Consider the following 25,333-nt stretch of genomic DNA (forward strand, 5'->3'; position numbering starts at 1 on the left):
TGACTCAGGGAAGACCATTTTGATAAATACCCATCAGCATTCCTCTAGAGCCTAATCCCACAGCACAATCTTCAGGAGGATATGTAAGGGGTATGTAAACAAACTGCTGTGCATTCATATGAATTATATATCGAGGGCACATTATCTCCCTGATATGGACCTCAACCAACTTTCATGGATTTAAAAAAAAATATAGCCTGCTGGGACATACAAAAAGTTAAAATGCAGCACATACACAAGAGGTTCTTGTCACTGAGGTTAACTGAGAAAAGTATAGTGTGACTGATGCTGGTGTCGCATTAACTTCTACACCTAAAGGGAACGGTGGCACATACAAACCTGGGTCTGAATCCACTCTAGGATGAGGAACAAAGGTCTCCCCCACTTTGCTAGCTATAAACTCCTAGATAAAATGTATTGGGAGAATTGCAAGATGGTTCATAGTGAGAACGAATGCAAAATTGTTTCTAATTCCACACTAGATTTGCAGTCCCACACAGAAAGGTTAAGAGAATAGTTGGTATTGAAAATGTAACACAATGGACATGTCCCTCGGAGAGTAGGATCAGGGTAGCTTTACTCTGCATCAAATCAGTACTGCACTTAACCAAGATGTACCTGGTGCAAAATATGGTAGTAGTCCATTATATATCATTGATGATTCTCTCAAAATGACTGCAAGCTTTCAGAAAATGTTATCTATAAGGACAGTCCTTCCTGAAGATGGTTTCAAAGTTTGATAGAAATTCAACTTCCTTTAAATGAGTGCCATGACTCCTCCATATGCACTTGACATACTTGTTAAGCATGTTTAAATGCAATCAATACAATGGTGAATTAACAGAAATAAAACAAACATGCACACAATCCACATTGACTTTTTATAGTGAGGTTTTACTGATGTGAAGGTGAAACATTTGAAGTCGCATTTTTACTAGTGCACTCAGTACATGCTTGCAAAACTTTACTGCTTTGAAACAGGCAGCTTATGTTAGCTGTGCTCAAATGTAATACACAGTAAAATGGCCCAATCCAAGAAAAATTCTACACTGAATGGTAAAGGCAGCACCTGATGAGGTACTGAGCTGCACAGACCATAAAAACAAGCAAAAATCAAGGATGAAAAGAAAGCTGCACAACCCACTGAAGTTCATCTCATCAGACGACTCCAGGTACAATTACCAGTTTGTGCTAAGTTAGTTAGGCTGAACCAGAGCAGCAATTAGGGTGCTACAAATTGGCCTACGGATTTCTGGGCTAGAGTGGGGGGAAGCGGGAATGAAAATCAGCCAGGGTTCCCACTCCTGTTCACTATCCAGTCATCCTTACTGGAAAGTGCATGTGTATTGATGTCAGACAAGGAAAGGATCAGACTCAGCTGTGATGCATTCCATGGTTGAATACTCACCATAGCTGAGTGTCTAGACTCAGACATATGGAACCGTACCCCAGAAGTCAGTGTCTTCAAGAGGGGAGAAAACAGTAACAGATGACCGTGGCGTGTTTATTCAGACATACACATTCACAAAATAAAGTCCCAGAGGAACTGTGTCAGAATGATTCTATCCATGATCTCATTTATTTTTCAACGCCAGATTGGTTGTTCACAAATTGTTCACATTAAGGATACCAACTTTTGAAAGCTACAGAGTACGACTCCCAATTCTTCGGTTCACTCATTGTTAATAAACACGAGTTTCCCTTTTCTGTTCAAATGCACACAGTAAAATAATATTAAATGTGAGCCTACCTACTTAAGCCATGATGCATTAAGAAAATACGTCACCAATATTTCCCTTCCTCCCAAAAAGAAAATTGTGCAAAATCTATTAGCTATAAAATGGCTTTTTTTTTGTTGCTTTGTTTCATCATACAAGTTAATGTAATCATTTCCACAAATTATAATTGTCAAATTAAAAATAACACTGTACCCCTCAGGTTTCAGAAGTCAAACGTGCCATATTCATCGTGCAATTCTGCTCTTATCCATATCCTGAAGTTCATCCCACTTATGACCCTTCAAGAATTTCAAAGGAATCACAAAGTGCTCATAAAAGCTCCAGTCTACATCACTGAGCAGGTAGGTACAAGCCAAAGTTATTTACGCACCATTCATCAGGTACACATTAAATACTTTGGAAATGCACTATAAACTATGACAGTGCAATCGCAGTGGCTTAATATAGAGCTACAAAAATTTTTCTTTTTTAAAAAGTCTGCTTGCAGCATGTGACTCTAACCATGCTTAAAGCTTCTAATTATATATATATAAATATAATACGTCAGTCAATCTAATTATTTCATGCCTACAAAACGTCTAGCAAAAACGTCCTCCCTGTCTTGCCATGGCTGTGTCTAATACTGTAAAGATGATGTGGCAACAAAATCACTAGATCTCTTCTTACAAAATGTCTCCAGACCTGCTTGTGAGAACATTACATTCTGTTTCTCTGTAAATACATCACGTTTCCCCTCCTGCTTAAGCTGTCAAGTTCAAATTGAAAGCCATTGCCAACATTATTTTAAGGCTTTTACATCGCTGCAGTATCACGGCAGGTTAAGGGGCGTCTCTGCTTCATTCAATTCCCTTCCGTGGGCACTTGACACCTCCATGCATTGTTTATTGAAGCTCTCTTGTATTACAGACAGTTGCTGATCTTCATCCTCACAAAGTTCTGCTGGACGTGGAAACTCAACTTTGCCAGCAATACTGCCATTTTGTGCACATGGATGTTCACCTATGCCTGGATCTCCATGAGAACTGCAATCAGTGTTTAGAGCTTTCTGCCCCCCTTCATTATGCTCTGCAGGGCCATCTTCAGAACCTAGAGCTAGATCTGAAACTTTACCAGCAGGCTCATCCTGTTGTCCAGCCAATTCTTGTTCTGGTCTTCTCTCATTATGGGGCAACTGCTCTCCTGTCCCTTGTACTGGTGTTGTCCCAACCTGCTGTCCTTGAGATTTCAGCTGCTGGTGACATAATGGGCACGTTTCCTGCACGTATAGCCACTTCTTGAGACATGCCGAATGAAAGAAATGGCTGCATGGTGTAATCACTGCAGAATGCATGTCCTAAAGAAAAGAGAATTCAATTTGATAAGAAACAACATAGTAAAACTCCACAAAATTATTTTTTGTTGATTTTTCCACTCAACTTTCCCTACTTAACTTGAGGTGCTGACTCATGCTGGTTCAAACTGTCCCTATACCTCAACCGGTTACTCTGTATGAGCAGAGATCAGGAATGTCAGCAGGCTATTTGCGCAGTGTATGGTGGGGGGGGGGGGCATAATAGACGAGCTGACCCTTGCCTCATCCAGAGTCCTCACATCCATACTTTGGAGCAGGGTTAAAGGATAACAATCTGAAGCGCAAATGCTGGCCAACTTTTTTTAAAATCCTTTCTAGTCCAGGGTGCTGAGAATCAAACCTAGAATTACAGGGTCTGTACTGTTTAGAACCCTCCACGGTCTCTAAATTGTCAGACTGCTTGCCCGACATACAGTTCTGAATGAGCAGAATTTTTCTCCAATCAAATATTGGGAGGACCAAAGCCATTGTTTTCGGTCCCCACCACAAACTCCGTTCCCGAGTCACTGACTCCATCCCTCTCCCCAACTTCTGTCTGAGGCTGAACCACACTGTTTGTATCCTTGGTGTCATATTTGATGCTGAAATAAGCTTTCAACCACATATCCGCAGCATAACTAAGACTGCCTATTACCACCTTCGTAACTACGCCCATTTATGCCCTTGCCTCAGCTCATCCGCTGCTGAAACCTTCGCATCAAATCCTGCTCACCCATCACCCTTGTGCTTGCTGACCTACATTGACACCCAGTTAAGCAACACCTTGATTTCAAAATTCTCATCCTGGTGTTCAAATCTCCCCAGCTCTGCAATCTCCTTCAGCCCCACTACCCCCCCCACCCCCACCTTCTTCTCCCCTCAGAACATTGCTACCATCATCTTACAGGCAATGAGCTGTAACGCAGCAACTCAATTCAACAGTTCTGCTGACATAAAACTGAGCGCGCAAATTTCACACTGTTTATTAGGGTAAAATGAATGAGACCTAATTAGTCCTTTAAACTCAGCGCCAGGTGCTTGTTATCCTTCGTACAGTCTATTATGAATTTTAAAAGCACATTAAATTTTCACATCTTCACTATCACTCAAGATAAAAAGGAAATAAATAGGAATGACATTGTACCTAATTGCATATAGCAATACATTGCTAATATACCACTATTTTTGGTGGCAATTTATCCAGATGTGTAATAAATTATATTTGTTTTCATCAGTCAACAAGATGAACCATTAAATTTGCCTTCAATTTTAGGCTACAGCTACATGCCTCAAAACAGAGTCCAACCAGTTCCTATCCAAAATTTAGATGCGGTCTGTTCCCTAGATTAAGAGCGATGCCAATGTCATTACGTTAGAGAACTAAAGATCTGTACAGCCCACAAAATTAAAATAAAACTAACTGCATTCACATCCACCAATCATGCATCTCAAGATGCATAGCATTAACATACAGAATGAAAAAGGTTGCAGCTGCTCTCCTGGAGCGGACAGGGCAAAGACGTAGGTCGACGATAACCTATGTAATAAACATTGGTAAGATACATGGCTCCCACAGTCAAGGGAGGGAAAGGTCAGATAAAGTCACCCCGACAGCTTGAGGATCATCTGGCATCAGCTACAAGCAGAAAGATGCTTTACAGAGGCACCACAAAAAAAATGCATATCGATACAATGAAGATAGGCCCCTGATATCTTAGTGGGTAAGCCATGCAGGCAAGGTGGTCTTGGGTTCAATCACTGCAGCGTGCTAAGTCACCTGATTTTGAGTTAGGGAGGAGCAGAAACATAAAAAAACAGCTAGGATTTCTTCTCTTGATTCCTATCCAGTGACTCCTAGTGTGTGTGTCATGTGCACATGTGGAAGCAAATGTAAAAAAGAGAGGGAGTAAAAAAATGACAGCACACACAAGCACGATGAAAACTGAATATGAAGCCTGCCATGGTCGAATAGAATGAAAACACTCAACTGTCTAGGCTCACACATGACAATAGTTACACAAGTGAAGTGCCAGAGTGTTGCCAGCACCTGTGGAATGGCCTCTTCAGGATGGGGGAAAAGAATTAAGTTTGGTGGGGAATTACAACGTTAAGAAGAAACTGATGATCCAGCACTGTCCGAAGTGAACCTCAAAGAACCAAACTACAGGCAACACTTTTATAAATAGTAAAACCTGTCCTTCTGGTCACCTTAAATAAACAGCCACCTGTGTAATAAAGCCAGTGATTCTCAAAACCAATAGGTTTCTAATTTACATGTAATTCAATACAACCTGCAACTCAATTAAGCAGCCATCTGCTAACCTGGAAACAGACGCTAGTTAAAAAAAAGTAACTGTAGAGAGAGGAGTATTGCAAATGGAACCTACACCTGGATTAAGAATTCCCTCAAACACACTTCTGCTCACTGTTTAAAACTATTCTGTAATGGTTAGCCCTTCAAATAATAGAAAGGCGGCAGTTTGGTACAGTTCATAGGCTATTGCCTCTGACTATAATTACAATACTGCATACATAATATCTATCAGCAAACCACTATGTCTGGCAATTTATTCAACAAATAAACGTGCATTTTCTATGTTTGATGGGTGAAAGACCAATTTTTGTTCGACACTCAGTTTTGCTTACTAATTTTCTTTCATTAGTTGGTTGTCTCAGTATTTGCATGAATACACTAAAGACAATCCTTACCAGAAGTGTGAATGCTGCCTCAATACTTACATTTTCCCCTTATATCCAACAGTTGACCCTTACAAACCTTCAACCTCAGTGAAAGTCCATCAATTATAAGGAATACAAACAAATCTTGCAAGTCATTCAAACAGCTTTTAAAACTATTACTTAAAAAAAAAGTTGTGGTTGTCTTTAAACCGCTTTCATAGCATAAGTGACACTGGAAGGTGATGAAATGAATTTTATAGCAGTAAAGAATTAGCAGAAGCTAATACACATACAGAATGTGAACTGAACATAAGGACAGCCAACTGCGATAGTCTTGAATGAGACTGTTTGGGTACTAAAGCCAGGGTTTAAGTGTTTCACTGGTGCCATGCTACATACCTGGTAACAGATGGAACAAATGTCATTGTGCTCTTCAAGCTGCTCTTTAGTGGCAGTTGGCAGCGAGTTGATCTTGTTTGCTGCATCCCTGCGGAGAAGAAAGCTCTTCCATCCCAACTGTGCTCGAAGCCAGACATTGAAGTAGGAATGGACAAAGATGATGGATGAACCCATCCAAGTCCACTCTCCTAATATTGTCTCTGCGACACCATATGCAACGACACACAAAGCCACCAGGAACTCGAGCAAGCGATAAGTGCCATTCACATAGTAGATCACGTCGTCAAGGTTTTCCATTGGTTCTTTACTGAATTCTTCCACCATAAAAAGGATATAAATGAAGAGAGTTCCAAGCACCTGTCAGCAATGGAAAGTTGTATTAGAGCATGGTTTCAGCCTGACATCAATTGTCTATAGAGAACAAAACATGGCAACTCCAATTAGTGGATTTAAGGTATTAGTTACACTTGGATGAAAAGAAGCATATTAATAATGCATATTAATATTTGGCTGTTTGGCTAATAATGATTTAAATATTCAGGTTTAATTAACTGCATTCAAAGTCGAACACAGAATGTGCCAAGTAGAGAAAATACAGAATTTCCATTCCCACTACAAAATGCTGACAAGCTTCTGTTGGATATAAATTTCAACATGGATTTTTTTTTGAACTAAGATTATAATGGCATTACCCCAGGTATATTACATTTTCAATATTTAACTTTAAAATCCACTGAAACACAAGATGAAAATTCCTCTGGGAACTCGGAGGTGTTTGGACCTGAAGGTGTAACTGAGAATTTTATCCCTTTATCTTTATTTTACAGGGTCACTGAAAGCATACTGTTCAGGTTACTTTAATAAGTCAATGAGAATGATGTCCTTTGATAGTTACTGGACTCTCAATCTCAGTGGAGGTGGGAATAGGGAGTTCAGTTGATGGAATGGTTTAGCTCACATTACCATTGGACTCCATCAATACCTCTCTCGGGATGACCTATCAGGAATCTGCTTAAGTGGTGCGAGAGAAAACACGAATTCCTCTCCAGCAGTGTTCTCCCACAAACAATGACACGAAAATACGATGTGCGCACGCACCCGAAGAGGCCTCGCAAATGCCGTTTCTCGGCGCGCAAAGCGCATGCGCCGAGACCCGGCTTTTGCAATCTGTCAAAATGTTTTTTGATCGCACACATCCCTGTGAGAAGGGCCTTTGCGGGCGGAGATTTGGGCTATTTTCCCAACGAATGTCCTTCTAACTCTTACGACTGGTAAAAGCAAGCGTATAGCTTACTTTTACTAGTGTAAGAGCTTTAAAACATAGAAAAAATAAATGTTATTACTTATTTTTATATTAATAACTCTGACTATGAAGTTAAGTTTATTGTGAACACTTAAAAGTTTTTTTTTAATTCACAAAAATAATTTTTCTCAAACATTTAATTTAATGTCATTTCTATTAATTAAAAAAAAGTGGTGTTTTTATTTTATTTATGTTGGTGTTTTTTTCGATTTTAAGGGTATTCTCATCGATAGTAATGTGAGCTCGGAACTCCCATTACTATGAATGAGAATACTACATTGTAATTGGTAGTCCAGGCCCATGTGATCCCAAGATACGCATACGCTCCTGGAAGACATCGGCCTGTATGCTGGACTTCGCATCTAGACCTCTGAGCGCAAGTCTACATTGCTCCGGGACCACCAGGTATTTTCGTAAAATGTTTGCGCTTATGGGAAACCTCCGACCGCAATTTTTGGGCCAATAGTTTTGGACCACTCCCCTCATGACCAGGCCAAGATTGCCACACTCAATGCCTGCACAAATACATGGGCAAATGTTATTCGAGTCTGGAATTGAAACTCAGATCTCTTAGCTGAAAGTCCAATATTCTAGTACTGGGTGAATTTATTTTCTTCGAGAATGACAATTTTGGACAAGTAAAAGATACTCCAGTAAAACTTAAACTAAAATTATCCACTCAGTAAACCTTTGCTTAGTTTCAAGTCACATTCAACGTCAGCATGGATACAAAATTGGGTGAGGGAAAGAAAACACAGAATTGTGGTGAAGAGCTGTTTTTTGGACAGGAGAGGGGTATACGGTGGCGTAACCCCAGGGTTCAGTCCTGGGGCGCGGTGGGGGGGGGGGGGTTCTGCTACTTTTGATAAACATTAATGACTTTTACTTGGGGGTACAGGGCACAATTTCTAAATTTGCAGATAACACGAAACTTGGAAATGTAGCAAACAGCGAGGAAGATAAAAATAGCGATGAAGAGGACAGGCCAGTGGAATTAGCGGACAAGTGGCAGATGAAATTCAATTCAGAAAAGTGTGAGGCGATACATTTTGGTAGGAAGACTGAGGAGAGACAATGCATGCTAAATGGTACAATTTTAAAGTGGGTGCAAGAACAGAGAGACCCGGGGTGTTTGTGCACAAATTTTTGAAGATGACAGATGAGTTAATAAAGTAGTTAATAAAAGATATGGGATCCTGGGCTTTATAAATAGAGGCAGAGGACACAAAAGCCAGGAAGTTATGCTAAACCTATACAAAGCTCCAGCAGTGTCCAATTCTGGGCACCATACATTAGGAAGGACATGAAGGCTTTGGAGAGGGTCCAGAATGGTTCCAGGGATGAGGGATTAACGTGAATTGACTGGGAAAGCTGGGGCTCTTCTCCTTAGCGCAGAGAAGGCTGAGGAGATTTGATTGAGGAGTTTAAAATCATAAAAATGTAAGAAATAGGAGCAGGATTAGGCCATTTGACCCCTCGAGCTTGCTCCACCATTTAATATCATGGACTCAGCTCCACTTCCCTGCCCGCTCCCCATAACCCTTTATTCCCTTATCGCCTTAAATATAGTCAATGACCCAGTCTTCACAGCTCTCTGGGGTGAGAATTCTACAGATTTACAACCCTCTGAGAAAAAATTCCTCCTCATCTCAGTTTTAAATGGGCGGCCCCTGATTCTGAGTCTATGCCCCGTAGTTTTAGTTTCCACTATGAGCAAAAATATCCTCTCTGCATCCACTTTGTCGAGCCCCCTCATTATTTTATATGTTTTGATAAGATCACCTCTCATTTTTCTGAACTCTAATGAGTAGAGGCCCAACCTACTCAACCAATCTTCATAAGCCTACCCCAACATCTCCGGAATCGACCTATTGAACCTTCTCTGAACAGCCTCCAATACAAGTATATCCTTCCTTAAATACGAAGACCAACACTGAACACAGTACTTTAGGTGTGGCCTCATCAATATCCTGTACCGTTGTATCAGGACTTCTTTGCTTTTATACTCTATCCCCCTTGCAATAAAGGCCAACATTCCATTTGCTTTCCTGATTACTTGCTGTACTTGCATACTAACCTTTTGTGTTTCATGCACAAGGACCCCCAGATCCCTCTGTCCTGCAGCACTTTGCAAATGTTGTCCATTGACAAAGTGGATAACCTCACATTTTCCCACATTGTACTCCATCTGCCAAATTTTTGCCCACTCACTTAGCCTGTCTATATCCCTTTGCAGATTTTTTGTGTCCTCACAATTTGCTTTCCCACCCATCTTTATATCATCAGCAAACTTGGCTACATTACACTCGGTCCCTTCATCCAAGTCATTAATATAGATTGTAAATAGTTGAGGCCACAGCACCGATCTCTGCACCCCACTAGTCACTGTTTGCCAACAGGAAAATAACCCATTTATCCCGAATCTCTGTTTTCTGTTAGTTAGCCAATCCTCTATCCATGCTAATATATTACTCCCAACCCCGTGAACTTTTATCTTGTGAAGCAACCTTGTATGTGGCACCTTATCGAATGTCTTCTGGAAATCCAAATACACCACATCCACTGGTTCGCCCGTATCCACCCTGCTCATTACATCCTCAAAGAATTCCAGCAAATTTGTGAAACATGATTTCACTTTCATAAAATCATGCCGACTCTGCTTTACTGAATTATGCTTTTCCAAATGTCCTGCTACTGCTTCCTTAATAATGGACTCCAATCCACTGGGACCTTCCCAGAATCCAGGGAATTCCTGAGGGTTTAGTTAGAGTAAACAAAGATAAACTGTTTCCAATGGCTAAAGGGTCAATAACCAGAGGTCAGAGATGGAAGGCAAAAGAACCAGAGATTACATGAGGGAAAACTTTATAAAAAAAAACAGAATGAATGGTTAGGATTTGGAATGCACTGCCTGGTGGGTACAGATTCAATAGGAGCCTTCAAAGAGCAAATTGGATAAATGCTTGAAGGAGAAAAAATTGTACGTATATGGGGAAAGAGCGTGGGGAGTGACTAACTGGATTGCTCTTTGAAACGGTTGGTGCAAACTCGATGAGCCGAATGATCTCCTTCGCAGTTGTACTATTCAATGATAACAGGGACTACACGTCAAAAGTACTTAATTGGATATAAAGTGCTTTGGGACCTTGTGTGGCAGTGAATTGTGCCATTGAACAGCACGTTCTATATTCCTTAATGTGATAAAGTGCTACATAAATGCAAATGTTTTCTAAATCAAGAGATTGGACATCAGCATTTAATAGACTGTAATAAAGACAGCCATTGAATATGGATAAAGGTACCTATCAGAATGGTACTGAGCTATAGATTTAAAATTTATGTTAAGTTATGAGGCACCTTAAGGAAAAAGGGAGACAAATTAGAGGGAGGAAAACAATGACAGACAAATCTAGCCCAAAATTTCAATCCTCAACAAAAATCCTTGTTCGTATCAAAATATCATTAAAAACTTTAACCTCCTTGACTGTTGATAGACTACTTCTCATTGTACCGATGTCAAATGAGATGAAAGGTCACATTTTATTAGGACAACGTAGTGCATTAATGCCAAAACAGACTTGCTGGGATTGTCAAAACAGAAGTTTATCCATTACCTGCAAGGAAGTCAGAACACTGCTAGATATGATGATGAGCAGCCAAAAGTCCATCTGGAAAAACTGAGAAATCATGTAGGCCATGTAGGCTGGAAACACCAGCAAGAACAAACACAGGCTGACTGCTCGAAAGTGCTTCCACAGACTTCTGTAAGCAAGCACACAAGATGTAGTAAATATGAGCCACATTAAATTCCACTGCACACAGAAGCCAAATATCTTTTACAAGTTTCATCTTTATTCTTGACTATTTTTTTTAATTAGTAAAACTTCATTGGAAGTCCATAGTGCAAGACACCCACCAGGATTTTAAAGACACTAAAATCGTGTACCATGTGCAAGCGCCGTGTGAATGGAAAGAAGAAAATTAATAAAAATGGACGTTTACTGTGTTTTGCTGGCACAGATTTTCTTTTCCTGATGCTGCTCTGTTCGGCAGTAGCGATCACTTTTCACCACTTCTTCCCTCCTGTCTCTCTGGAAGTGTTTTCTTTGTAATGGCGACAATATTTTCTTTTCAGTTAGCGAACAACCAAAAAACACAAACTGCATATGTGCAACTACTTTAACTTCGTTGGCAACAGTCATGTCCAAAAACAAATGATCATACATCCCTGCCTCAGGTCGAAGTAAACTGATTTAATATCATGTTCTCCTTTTAGTTAGTCATCTAATTTTAGCTAGAGGGCGAGAGAAACAGTGCAAGCCAGGGTTCCTAACTAAATCAGCAAAATCACTAACAGAAGATTTACTAGCAAAATAGATCATTTCAAATTTGTCCCCAGCGCCTTTGGAACATCGTGCTATTGCTATTCATCTCAATTTAAAATCAATTCTACCACCTTTTATTCTCGATTCTAGTGCAACCAATGGATTTCAAATGGAGTGTTTCTGAAAGAAGTACTCCATCATTACCCCATTCAAAAAAAAAATCACATTATCCCAAAGATTGAACAAATGTTCACAGTTTCCATTTCTGTAGGTTTCCAGACCGTTTTCTTTTAACAGTGAATGTCAGTAACATCAAGAGAACCCAACTTCAGTCAGTGAGCAGAGTTAACACCTCTGGATATTCAATTTCAGAAATCATGTAATTTGAACTCTATTATTTAAACTTCCACCACTGGGCTCGGCAACTAATGACCAGTTTCCCCAATTATACTCTAAGTGAAGCAATTTTAACGGTAATCATTATAATTTTAATAGTTGTTTGATTTTTAAAACCGCCACTGATGACATTTCTTCCCCTGCAACTGGGACAAGATTTGCATTTGATCACTAATTTTGAAAACATAGACCTTCTAACTGTACAGCGCCTTTTCAAGCCTGACAGATTACAGCTAATCCGTAGCCGAGTACATCCTCACCTGCTCCAACACGATAAAGGACCTTAACCAGTCAGCCACTTCAACCTCCTATCGGTGACATTGGGAAGCTCGAGACTCACAAAATGCTAAGACAATCACCAACTCTCTCATATCTGCACAAAACCAATTCCACTCTCCCTCCAAAAAAATCAAAGATTTTAGTTATGGTTTAGGGAAAATCTTCATTTTAAATAAATAACAAAACTCTTATGCCATCACATCATCATAGGCAGTTCCTCGGAATCGAGGAAGGCTTGTTTCGACTCTTAGCATGAGTTCTTAGGTGGCTGTACAGTTCAATACGAGAACCACAGTCTCTGTCACAGGTGGGACAGACAGTGGTTGAGGGGAAGGGTGGGCAGGGAGCCTGGTTTGCCGCACGCTCCTTCCGCTGCCTGCGCTTAATTTCTGCATGCTCTCGGTGACGATACTCGAGGAGCTCAGCACCCTCCCGGATACACTTCCTCCACTTAGGGCAGTCCATGGCCAGGTGTCAGTGGGGATGTCACACTTTATCAGGGAGGCTTTGAGGGTATCCTTGAAACGTTCCCTTGGCCCGCCTTTGGCTCGTTTGCTGTGGACGAGTTCCAAGTAGCACGCTTGCTTTGGGAGTCTCGTGTCTGGCATGCGAACTATGTGGCCTGCCCAGCGTAGCTGATCAAGTGTGGTCAGTGCTTCAATGCTGGGGATGTTGGCCTGGACGAGGACGCTAATGTTGGTGCGTTGGTCCTTTCAGCAGATATCACTGGTGGTATTTCTCCAGCGACTTGGTGTCTACTGTGCATGGTCCACGTCTCTGAGCCATACAGGAGGGTGGGTATTACTACGGCCCTGTAGACCATGAGCTTGGTGACAGTTTTGAGGGCCTGGTCTTCAAACACACTTTTCCTCAGGCGGCCGAAGGCTGCACTGGCGCAGTGGAGGCCGTGCTGGATCTCGTTGTCAATGCCTGCTCTTGTTGATAGAAGGCTCCAGAGATAAGGGAAGTGGTCCACGGTGTCCAGGGCTACGCCGTGGATCTTTATGTCTGCGGGGGCAGTGCTGTGTGGCTGGAGTGGAACTAAACTACAGAACCAGTGGGAAGCTGTTCAACCTTCGCCATCTCCAGGCGAGGTCCAAGACCACTCCAACTCTATCGTCGAGCTACAGTACACGGACGACGCCTATCAATGTATTTACCGAGGCGTATAAAAGCATCGGCCTTACGCTAAACATCAGTAAGACAAAGGTCCTCCACCAGCTTATCCTCGCTGCACCCTTATGTATTGCACTGGTGAAAATCAGAATCGGTTAATTAAGGGGCAACATCAGACTTGACCTGCAATTGAATGGCTGGTGTTCAAGTTCTGTTGAATTATACGTGATGCTTTTGTCATTGCTTAAGATGTAATTATGTAATTTCTTCAGTTCATCAGCATAGCATTTAGACTGAATTATTAAAGTAAATTCTTGTGTACAAGTCACATCTTCATGCAGCCTGAAAATATATCAAGTTATTCAAATGGTTTAGTGGTAAGTGATGCAGTTCTGAACCACACTGACCAGGCAAGGTCCCAGTCTGTGCTGATCTAAAACTAAATGTAAAAAAGCAGCAGTGTAATTTTGAGTGCAGGCTACACATCAGATATTATTTTAATTAAAAGACAATGTATTATGGTACCTATAAAAATTTCACATTTGCGACGATATGTCACAAATACAACCGGTTGCATGCTGCTCATTGCAGCAATTCCTGTGGCTGGGACTGTAAAACACATTATTGGTTCTAAATTTAAATATAATGAAGCATCAGTGAAATTAGTTCCAGCTATTTGTTATTTTAGGCTCAGTTTCAAATAATATACCTGCACCGAGATTTTGCACATGAAAAGTTTTATACTGATGGGAGCAGGTTATTTACTGGATACAAGCAGGATTAGGTTGGGTATTTAGTGGTATTTAGGAGGGTAGTGTGAAGTTGGCAATTTCCTGTTCCTCCCGAGGTTCTTGGCCATCTGGGCTAGGCAGGACGGCGGTGAGGTTGGTACGGGAGTTTCAGGTGGAGGGCACTCAAAAGGCAGCATTGGTAGCTTTCATGCTTCAGTTGCGCAAGTAGTTTAATTCTTATTATATTTTAAGTTCTGGTTGCAATATGAAACCCAAATCAATTTAGTGCAAAAATAAAGAGCATAAACAGTCATGTTTTAAAGAAAGTAGATTTCAAACAAACTAAGTTCCATACCGATTACAAACAAAGAATCAGTGTAATTACGAACATAAAAATATGCACCTTCTGTATTCCAGTACTACGGGCATTTCTTATAACCAGAGAAGATAGGGCCACTAAAGGATACACATGATAAACGCACTGGCAAGGATAGCAAAATGGCAGAAATATTAAATAATTACTCTGCCTCACTATTTACCAGAGAAGAGATCAAAAAAGATATAAAGATATTTAAGATAGCAAGCTTTGAGATAAACTAATCAAACTTAGAGAGGATAAATCTATTGGTATGGATTGCATCCACACATATTAAAAGTTAGGGAAGAGATAGCAGAGTCACAATTATGTATATATATAAAAATTCAAGAGAAGGGAATAGTGCCAGAGGACTGTGGACAGTGAACATGATTCCTTTATTTAAAAAGGAAGATACAAGTCTAGGGAATTATAGACCAATTCGCTCAAATTCGGTAGCAGGAAAGTAAGTGCAATGCTTACTGAAAGATGTAATAGAAAAATATCTAAAAACTGAAATATAATAAAGAACAGTCAACACGGATTTCAAAAGGGAAGGTAATGCTTGATCAACCTTATTGAATTCTTTGAAGTAGCAGAAAGAGTAGATAAGGGCAATGCAGTAAATGTAATATATTTGGGGGCCAAAATTGCCCTACTCCTCAAGCTCTAAGAGGCGTCCTAAATTGTCCCTCGACCGGGAATAGATTTCCGCGCCGCACGCTGACCCCACATCTCCTGGCGGCAACCTCCTTTCCGACCCCCGCGGGAAACTGCCCCGCGGGATTGGAGGCTGGTCGTTGGCACTGACCGCTTTCCCACGAGAAGCTGTGTGTGCATGGGCAGCGCGTCCGCCCTTAAAGGGGAGGGCGTGCTGCCGGTGCCACCATTTTATTTTAATTGTTGTCAGACTCCGAGGTTGGCACGACAATGCTGGCCACGGGTTCGGCTGGGCTGCCTGCACCCCCCCTCTTGGGTACAGGCCCAAACCCTTCCTGGTGGCCCAGTGGGCCTAACTAAACTTATTGCAGAGTTCGCAGCGGCCTTCCCTTTTAACAGAAGGGGAGGGACGTCGTGATGCGGCAGCACGACACGTCGCGTTTACATCATCTGTTGGCGCTGATGACTCGTTAAGGCGGCCGACCTGATCCAATGGCACTTTTGCCCCTCAACAACGCTTCAACCAGAAATACAAAACAAAAATGTGAATATCAGCGCAAGGTCTGCCTCATGGATTGGGGTGCAGAAAAATCAAAGATCGGTAAGTGCGCCCATTAGTGGGGGGGCAATTTCAGCCCCTTGGATCTTCAAAAGGCTGCATAGTAGGCTCATGAGTAAGGTCAGAACATGTGGAGTCAGGGGACAAGTTAGCTGGCTACAAATCAGAAAATAGAGAATAGGGTTAAGACTGACAAAACATGGGAAGTGGTCCACAGGATCGGAATTGTTCACCAATTACATAAACAATTTAGGTTCTGGAATCGGCAGCACAGTTTCAAAATTTGCAGACACCACCAATTTTGAAGGGGGGGGGGGATTATAGTTAATACAGAAGAGGACTGAGACAAAATACAGAATGACATGAATAAACTTGAAGAATGGGCATGTAATTGCCAAATGAACTTTAATATAGATAATTGAGAGGTGATATATTTTGGTAAGAAAAAAAAGGTGGCCACAGACTCCTTGGAAAATAAGTATCTAAATGGGGTAGAGGAGCAGAGGGATCTGGGGGTACAGATACACAAATCACAAAGTAGCAACACAGGTTAATAAGGCCATTAAAAAAACAAAGCACTGGAGTTCATTTCTAGAGGGACAGAATTGAAAAGCATAGAAGTTCTATTAAACCTGTATAGAACCTTGGCTAGACCACACTTGTATTACTGTGAACCGTTCTGGTCACCATATTAGAAAATAGAGAGCGAGGCACTGGAGAGGGTGCAGAGAAGATTTACAAGGATGATACCAGAAATGTGAGGGTATATATCAGGAAAGAATGAACAGGCTGGGATTCTTTGCTCTAGAAAAAAAGAGTGGCCTGATAGAGGTCTTTAAGATTATGAAAGGGGAGACGTAGAGATGATGTTTCCACCTGCAGGGGAGACCGAAATTGGGGGCTATAAATATAAGATAGTCACAAATAAATCTAATAGGGAATTCAGGAGAGGTTAGATTGTGGAACTTGCTACTACAAGGAGCAGTTGAAATGACTAGCAGCGATGTATTTAAAGGAAGCTAGATAAACACATGAGAAAGGAATAGAAGGATACGCTGATGAGGTTAGATGAAGAAGGGTGGGAGGAGGCTCATATGGAGCGTAAACACCAGCGTGTACCTGTTGGGCTTAATAACCTGCTTCTGTGCTGTAAATACTTTGCAAGTATCAGAAAATAACAGTGGTGGTGGAAAGGGAGTGTATAACAATAATAGAACAACGCTGCAGTTAACATGTCAGAGCGGTGGAAGCAGAATCCTAACAGCTTTTAAGCAAATGGATAAATGAAAAAGGGAAGGGAAGGCTCTTTCAGCAGCTGGCACAGGTGCAATAGACCAAATGTGTCTTCTCTTATGCTATAAAATACTATGATTCTAAGATAATCTTACTTGTTTCTTGAAGCTCCAAGTGCAAGAACAATAGGGTCAGCAATTTCTAACATTGACTGAAGGATGGAGGCTACCACGATGAAGAGGATGATGCTCAGCAGAAAAGCTCGATGCACAACCTGTAATTCAATCAGGCCAGTCTGTACTGCCAGGATCAACAATGTAATACCTTCAGTCATTCCTCTGTGGAAAAATGAAAACAAAAATAAAATCTCACTTTATGAAATTGATATCTTTTGTGCTTCGAGTTCTACCAACAGTTGCTAAATTCTTGGAAGAAAAAAATGTCAAATGGAGCAAATCAAAATAATAAAATATATAACAAGTAAATTGGGATTTAAAATTTAATTACTAGTAGGCTGAGTTCTTAAAAACTTTTAAGCACAATGTGACAGTTAAATTACTGTCAACAATACCACATGCTCTATCTGGACAAGCTAGATTTCCAGTATCAAACCGACACCAAGAGTTCCAACTGGTGCTTTTTAAAAAAAAAAACCCAGTCTATCCCAAAGAAATTTTACCAATAACGTGCGGAGAAAATTTAATTTATTTTAAAGCATAAGCTGTTTGGAAATAAACTCCGACCCATCCTGTACAGGCACTTGAGAGTTAGTCAGGCCATGAATTGCTACATTTTCTGCTCTGACTCCAGCAACAGGACGGTGTATGCTGGCCCAGCTGAGTCTACATCTTCAGTTGGTCTTGATTCAGTAGGGTCTATGAACCTTACTCATTTCTAAAATTAGGTCTTTTTAAAATCAAATTTCATAGCTCACGTTGATGCTGCCAATAATGGATGGCTTGTAATTACAGCAGTTGTCACCATTTACAAAATTTTTTTAACACTATTTAAACTTTACTTGAACTTTTCAGAAATCCTTTAATTTTTTTCTTTAAGAAGTATATATGCTGTGTACGAGTGAGTATATTATGTCAAACCTTAGGTGTAGTGTACTTGCTCTTACCTGTGCATTAGATTGTCGTTCATGAAGGCTCCGTAACCTTGAAGGTAGAACTTGCAAAGTGTGAGGACACCCAGAGTAATGAAGGAAATCGTGAACATGAGGCCCAGCAAAGAATAAGGAGTGCTGCAACATTCTGCAATACTGGAACAGAAATATTAGTCATCGAGTGATGTAAGAAAACATGGAAGTAGATAAAACAGTCTGGTAACACAAGGATCTGACTGGAAATAATTTTTACAAGCACCAATTTTTTCACTCCTACAGCCGGATTTTCGAGAGTTTTGAGACCGGATTTTCACTGCGATTTGACCCTCCGCAGCAAAAACTCGGTTGGGATCCTCGGGTACCTGTTTGCGACGGCGCTACCAAGTACTGCCGGGGAGAGATACGCCAACGTGAAATGACTTCGATTACGTTTGTGATCGATTTTGGCATTCTCCCGATCCCTACGCCGCGCCCAGAATAGCGACAGCTCAAACCTGTCGGTGCAGCCCTGCCAGCAGCGGCAAGTCAGAAAACCAGCAAAAAAGTTAACTTAAGTTTTTGTTTATTTATTTATTTTTTTTTGCAGCGATTACTTAGTTAAGGGTCTTGTAAATGTTTTTGGAATGTCCCCCCCTCCCAAGGCCTCAATCGCAGCGCAAACGACCCCGGACTAAAGTTGCCGAAACTCGCGTTTTGCGCCATGAATAATCGTGGAACGCCTCCCTTACCTAAAAACAGTAGCGCAGCGAAAACGGTAATTTTCACATATTGCTACTGTTTATGCCAAAAAACACTAAAAACTGAAAATCTGGCCCTTTATCTTCCCCCACCGAACTGATCTTATGGCCCCAAGTTTCCATATGTTTTGCTCCAAATTTTTAGGAGCAACTGGTGTAGAACGGAGTATCTTAGAAATCGGAATTCTCGTCATTTAGTTTGCTTCAGTTCTAGTCAGTTAGAACAGTTTCACTTTGGAACAGAATTTATTTTTCAAAAGGGGGCATGTCCGGCCACTTACGCCTGTTTTCAAAGTATCGTCAGTGAAAACTTACTCCAAACTAACTTAGAATGGAGTAAGTGAAGATTTTTGTATGCTCGAAAAAACCTTGCTTACATTTTAGAAAATCAGGCGTAGGGAATGGGAGGGGGGGGGGGTATAAAGGGAAGTTTACAAACATTAAACACTTCAGTTTTACAAATAAAGAGCCATCATCAAGAATAAATGATAAATACATGAATAAATGAACCAATAAATCAATTAAAAAAATTTATAAGAAATAATTTAAAAAAAAAAATCAATTAAAAAATACATTTTCTACTTACCGACTGCAGCACTGGGAGCCGTCCAACAGCGTGCTGGGATCCCACCCCCAGTGTGTCTCTGTCAGTGTCTCTATCTCTCTGACTGTCTGTGTGTGTCTCTCATTCTCTGTCTGTCAGTGTCTGTGTTTCTGACAGCGAGGGGAGGGGGAGGAGAAAGAGGAGGGGGGTAGCGGGAGAGAGGGGGGGAGCAGAGGGAGGGATGGGGAAGACGGGGATAAAGGAGATTGGGGGGGGTAAGGAGATTGGGGGGGGGTAAGGAGATTGGGGGGGGGTAAGGAGATTGGGGGGGGGGTAAGGAGATTGGGGGGGGGTAAGGAGATTGGGGGGGGGTAAGGAGATTGGGGGGGGGTAAGGAGATTGGGGGGGGGTAAGGAGATTGGGGGGGGGTAAGGAGATTGGGGGGGGTAAGGAGATTGGGGGGGGGTAAGGAGATTGGGGGGGGGGTAAGGAGATTGGGGGGGGGTAAGGAGATTGGGGGGGGGGTAAGGAGATTGGGGGGGGGGTAAGGAGATTGGGGGGGGGGTAAGGAGATTGGGGGGGGGTAAGGAGATTGGGGGGGGGTAAGGAGATTGGGGGGGGTAAGGAGATTGGGGGGGGGTAAGGAGATTGGGGGGGGGTAAGGAGATTGGGGGGGGGTAAGGAGATTGGGGGGGGGTAAGGAGATTGGGGGGGGGTAAGGAGATTGGGGGGGGGTAAGGAGATTGGGGGGGGGTAAGGAGATTGGGGGGGGGTAAGGAGATTGGGGGGGGGTAAGGAGATTGGGGGGGGGTAAGGAGATTGGGGGGGGGGGTAAGGAGATTGGGGGGGGGGGTAAGGAGATTGGGGGGGGTAAGGAGATTGGGGGGGGTAAGGAGATTGGGGGGGGTAAGGAGATTGGGGGGGTAAGGAGATTGGGGGGGAGGATTGGGGGGGGAGGAGATTTGGGGGGGGAGGAGAGATTTGGGGGGGGAGGAGATTGGGGGGGGAAGGAGATTGGGGGGGGGAAGGGAGATTTGGGGGGGGGGAAGGAGATTGGGGGGGGGAAGGAGATTGGGGGGGGGAAGGAGATTGGGGGGGGGAAGGGAGATTGGGGGGAAGGAGATTGGGGGGGGGAAGGAGATTGGGGGGGGGAAGGAGATTGGGGGGGGGGAAGGAGATTGGGGGGGGGGAGGAGATTGGGGGGGGGGGAGGAGATTGGGGGGGGGAGGAGATTGGGGGGGGGAAGGAGATTGGGGGGGGGGAAGGAGATTGGGGGGGGAAGGAGATTGGGGGGGGGGAAGGAGATTGGGGGGGGGGAAGGAGATTGGGGGGGGGAAGGAGATTGGGGGGGGGAAGGAGATTGGGGGGGGGGAAGGAGATTGGGGGGTGGGGAAGGAGATTGGGGGGGGAGATTGGGGGGGGGGGAAGGAGATTGGGGGGGGGGGAAGGAGATTGGGGGGGGGGGAAGGAGATTGGGGGGGGGGAAGGAGATTGGGGGGGGGGGGAAGGAGATTGGGGGGGGGGAGGAGATTGGGGGGGGGGGGAAGGAGATTGGGGGGGGGGGGAAGGAGATTGGGGGGGGGGGGGGGGGAAGGGAGATTGGGGGGGGGGGACGGGAGTCGGGTCGGGTCCGGGGCGGAAAGCGGGAGTCAGGTCGGTGTCAGGGGCGGTGGAGTGGGATGCGGGAGTCAGGTCGGTGTCGGTTCCAGTCTGGAGTCGGAAGGGAGTCGAGTCGGGTTGGGAGGAAGCAGGAGCTGGCCATGGGAGGAGCCTTATGCATGCAGCCCCAGTGAGGCCATTCGGCAGGGCTAGGGGCTGCGTGCTTCGGCCCCTCCCACACAGTTTTGAGCGCCTGGAGCTACTACACATGTGGCGCCTACTGTCGCGCGCATGTGCAGAGGTCCCGGCACTGTTTTCAGCGCAGGGACCTGGCTCCGCCCCCTACAGCTTCTGCTGCGCTGCGCCGAGGGCCAGAGGACCTGCAGGATGCTGGAGAATCTGGAGGTTTTTTTTAGGCGCACTTTGTGGCGCGAAAAACGGGTGTCCAGGTCGGGACTGCGCCGTTCTAGGCGTGGCTCGAAACTTGGGCCCAATATTCCCACATTGCCTGCATAAAGATGACATACCTGCATTCTTAAACCTGCTCCAACATCAATCCTATTGTAGCCGCCAATGTTCTCCATTAGTTTGCTGCTCTCCTACTGTCAAGTTGAAAGTTGTATTTGCAACAGGCAACAGGGGACCGGGAGTTGCAATAGTTAACATCGTTCCTATGCTGTTTAAACTGGTCAAGCTGGATTCAGCAGGGCCAACAGCATAAAAAGTTTCCACTTTCAATGCTGCTCCCTCAGCGATGGATAAAATCCTAAAACCTCCGCAGACACTGTCCAAATTTGAATAACTGGATGTATTTCCACTATTCAAGCGTTCAGACCAACCATTATCCTTTATGGAAATTCTACTGACCAGGCTGAATTATAAAGTACAACAGTGAATCATACCTTGTAAGGAAGAGGAAGAGCAGTCTCTCACGAGACGTGGGGTGATCACGTGTACTGAAATAAGAATAGATCTGTAGAGCAAACAGGACCAGCCAGAAAACCATGAACAGCACAGGGACAACCAACTGATTCCAGAGAGACATTCCCAATGCCAACAGCCCATAAACTTCCACGACCTGTCCAAGGAAGGGATGAGAAAGGAGGTGTAAGTGAAATTGGGTGACACAGAAAATCCATTAACATGGTATTGCTACACATGACACCTGAATATTACAGTGGCTTAAAGCATGAGTGAGACATACTGATCTGCATGTTTGAATGAGTCATGCTTTAAAGAGGCATAGATAGCACCGCTCCTGTTACCTCTTGATAAAATAAGTTTTCAAAGGCACCCACACCGATATTGTTCTCTCTTCCTGTTAGAATAACTAAATATACAAAATTAATTTGGGCAATCTTAACCCAATCCGCAATACATCATTTGCACTTAATCAACTCATAAGATACAAGAATAGACAGAATGGGAAATGAATACATTTATACTTGTGCAACACAAGATGCTTCTTGACATTGGGATTAAGGCACATTGTTAAGGACAGTGGAGAGGAAGCTTTGTTTATTGCTTGTACTACGACAGATGCTGACAGAGTAACGGGCCCAAGTTTCGGCCTCAGTTGCTCCTGATTTTTTGGAGCAACTGATGTAGAACGGAGTAGCTTAGAAATTCAAATTCTCGGCATTTAGTTTGCTCCAGTTCTAGTCAGTTAGAACAGTTTCACTTTAGAACAGAATTGTTTTTTCAAAAGGGGGCGTGTGCGGCCACTTACGCCTGTTTTCAAAGTTTCGGCAGTGAAAACTTACTCAAAACTAACTTAGAATGGAGTAAGTGAAGATTTTTGTACGCTCGAAAAAACCTTGTCTACACTTTAGAAAATCAGGCGTCGGTTACAAATCAGGCGTAGGGAATGGGGGGAGGGGGGTTTAAAGGGAAGTTTACAAACATTAAACACTTCAGTTTTACAAATAAAGAGCCATCATCAATAATAAATGCTAAAAACATCAATAAATCAACCAATAAACCAATCAAAAAAAATGAAGAAGAAATAATTTTTTTTAAAAATCAATAAATAAAACATTTTCTACTTACCGACTGCAGCACCGGGAGCCCTCCAACAGCGTGCTGGGATGCCTCCCCCCCCCGCCCCGCCCAGTGTGTCTCTGTCAGTGTCTCTATCTCTCTGTCTGTCAGTGTCTGTGTTTCTGACAGCGAGGGGTGGAGGGGAGGGGGAGGATGGGGAGGGGGGGTGGAGGGGAGGAGGGGTGGTGGAGTGGGGAAGAGGGGGTGGGCGGGGAGGGGGGGTGACAAGTGAGGGAGGGGAGGGGGTGAGGGGAGGAAGGGGAGGGGGGTGAGGGGAAGGGGTTGAGAAGGGAGGGAGGGAGGGGGGGTGAGAAGGGAGGGAGGGAGGGAGAAGGGGGTGAGAAGGCGGGGGGGGGTGAGAACGCGGGGGGGTGAGAAAGGTGGGAGGAGAGGGGGGAGGGGGGCGAAGAGAAGGGAGGGAGGGAAGGGGGGAAGGCGAAGAGAAGGGAGGGAGGGAAGGGGGGAAGAGAGGGGGAAGAGAGAGAGAGAGAGAGAGAGAGAGAGAGAGAGAGAGAGAGAGAGAGAGAGAGAGAGAGAGAGAGAGGAGAGAGAGAGAAGAGGGTGGCTGAACGGGCCGGGCCCAAGACTTCGAGCTCAGACTTACCGGATTGACAGGTAGGTGGCGTCGGGACCGGGATCCGGGGGGGTCGGGAGGAGCGCGGGTCGGGGCGGAGGGGATCGGTCGGGTGGGCGGGGGGAGAGGAGATCGGTATCGGTCGGGGGGGTAGATCGGTCGAGGGGGGGGGGCGGAGAGAGATCATCGGTCGGTGGGGGAGATCGGTCAGGAGCGGGTAAGCGGAGGTCGGGTCGGTTGGGGGGTGGGGGGGGTAAGGAGCGGGAGTCAAGTCACTGTAGCGCGCATGTGCAGAGGTCCCGGCACTGTTTTCAGCGCAGGGACCTGGCTCCACCCCCTGCAGCTCGTGCTGCGCTGCGCTGCGCCGAGGGCCAGCAGGGAGCCGGAGAATATGGAAGTTTTTTTCAGGCGCACTTTGTGGCGCAAAAAACGGGCGTCCAGGTCGGGGCTGCGCCGTTTTAGGCGCGGCCCAAAACTTGGGCCCAACATGTGGAAAAGTGTTTAATTATCAATGACATCCCGGCCCATGAAAAGCACAAGATTTACTAATTTAATTAAGAGAAAAATTGAAATGGTAACCTGCCAATGGTCTGAACCAGATTTCTGAAGAAATTAGCAAGAAGAAAAATCAAATGCCGGACCTGTATTTGAGGATATACGGAATTAATTGTCTCATTGTAATCAAGAGAGAGACCACGATCTGTACACTAGTTCCCACACGGTGCTCAAAATTTAATCGCCCAGAATTTGCTGGAGTGGAACATCTTGTGTGTGCCCCGTTAGTTAGATTTTTGTCCTTCACTTCATCTCAAAGCAATTTGCAGCGCAAAATTTTTGAGAGTTCGAGCTGCTAATGAGGCATCTTGGATCTTGGTGAACGATGGGACCAACAATGCATCTTCTTAACCAATCAGATTTAAGGATAGAGAAAGAAACAGAGGAACGACAGAGAAGGAAATAGGGTAAATTAGAATCAAATAAGATATAGCAAGAAATAAAGAGGGAAAGAAAGATTGAATTGAGATAGAAAATTAGATGGCAAGGAAATATAATTTAAAAAAATTAAACATTTTAAATTTTAAAAATCTCCAAGAACAATTTACTGCCTGCAGGAATGAGACTTCACAGTTTCAAGTGTTCCCTTTCCAGGTTGGAGAGGTTGAGTGGCATTGCAGGAACATAAATCCCATAATTAAAAGGGTCCTTGTGCTGTTAAATACCGGCCGAAACTTTCTGCAGTGAGTTGAATTCATATTCACTCTGCAAGTTCAGCAATTTCTTGAAACACACGGGGAGGTTGACTACAAGCTGCCTTCTCCACGAGGCTAACAGTGGCACCAATCATCCAGCAACTTGTGGCAATTCGCAACTCATGGTGCATCTCTTCCTCGCCACAAATGTCTTGACAATTTACACACTAATAGCAGCGTGTACTTTAAAACTTACCATTATTTTCCCAGCAAATTCCAATCCAATGTTTCCATAAATCTTTCACCACTTCCATACCAAATCCTGAGGCAGTTTTAAGACCAAGTAAATTTTAGCACTGCTCAGAACATTATTTATTTTTTTAAAAAGCAGCCCTGGAAATAGCCAGACTCTTGCCCATGATTCTAATGTGGAACAA

The 25,333-nt window shown here is 43.6% G+C and overlaps 1 protein-coding gene across 3 annotated transcripts in view; it reads right to left on the reverse strand.

Annotated features, from left to right (window-relative positions):
• Positions 1–1,560: 1,560 nt before the first annotated feature.
• The window catches only part of rnf145a (ring finger protein 145a), a 129,502-nt gene continuing 105,729 nt past the window's right edge, over positions 1,561–25,333 (reverse strand). For all 3 annotated transcript variants that reach the window (XM_070878593.1, XM_070878592.1, XM_070878594.1), the window contains 6 exons: positions 21,995–22,170; positions 18,228–18,368; positions 17,260–17,442; positions 11,065–11,212; positions 6,148–6,504; positions 1,561–3,072 (listed from right to left, as the gene is read on the reverse strand). In XM_070878593.1, the coding sequence (XP_070734694.1) occupies positions 2,548–3,072; positions 6,148–6,504; positions 11,065–11,212; positions 17,260–17,442; positions 18,228–18,368; positions 21,995–22,170 (1,530 nt within the window). In that variant the 3' untranslated portion in view covers positions 1,561–2,547. The remainder of the gene's footprint in view (positions 3,073–6,147; positions 6,505–11,064; positions 11,213–17,259; positions 17,443–18,227; positions 18,369–21,994; positions 22,171–25,333) is intronic.

Source organism: Pristiophorus japonicus, chromosome 4 (assembly GCF_044704955.1).
Source record: "Pristiophorus japonicus isolate sPriJap1 chromosome 4, sPriJap1.hap1, whole genome shotgun sequence".
Taxonomy (NCBI): Eukaryota; Metazoa; Chordata; class Chondrichthyes; family Pristiophoridae; genus Pristiophorus; species Pristiophorus japonicus.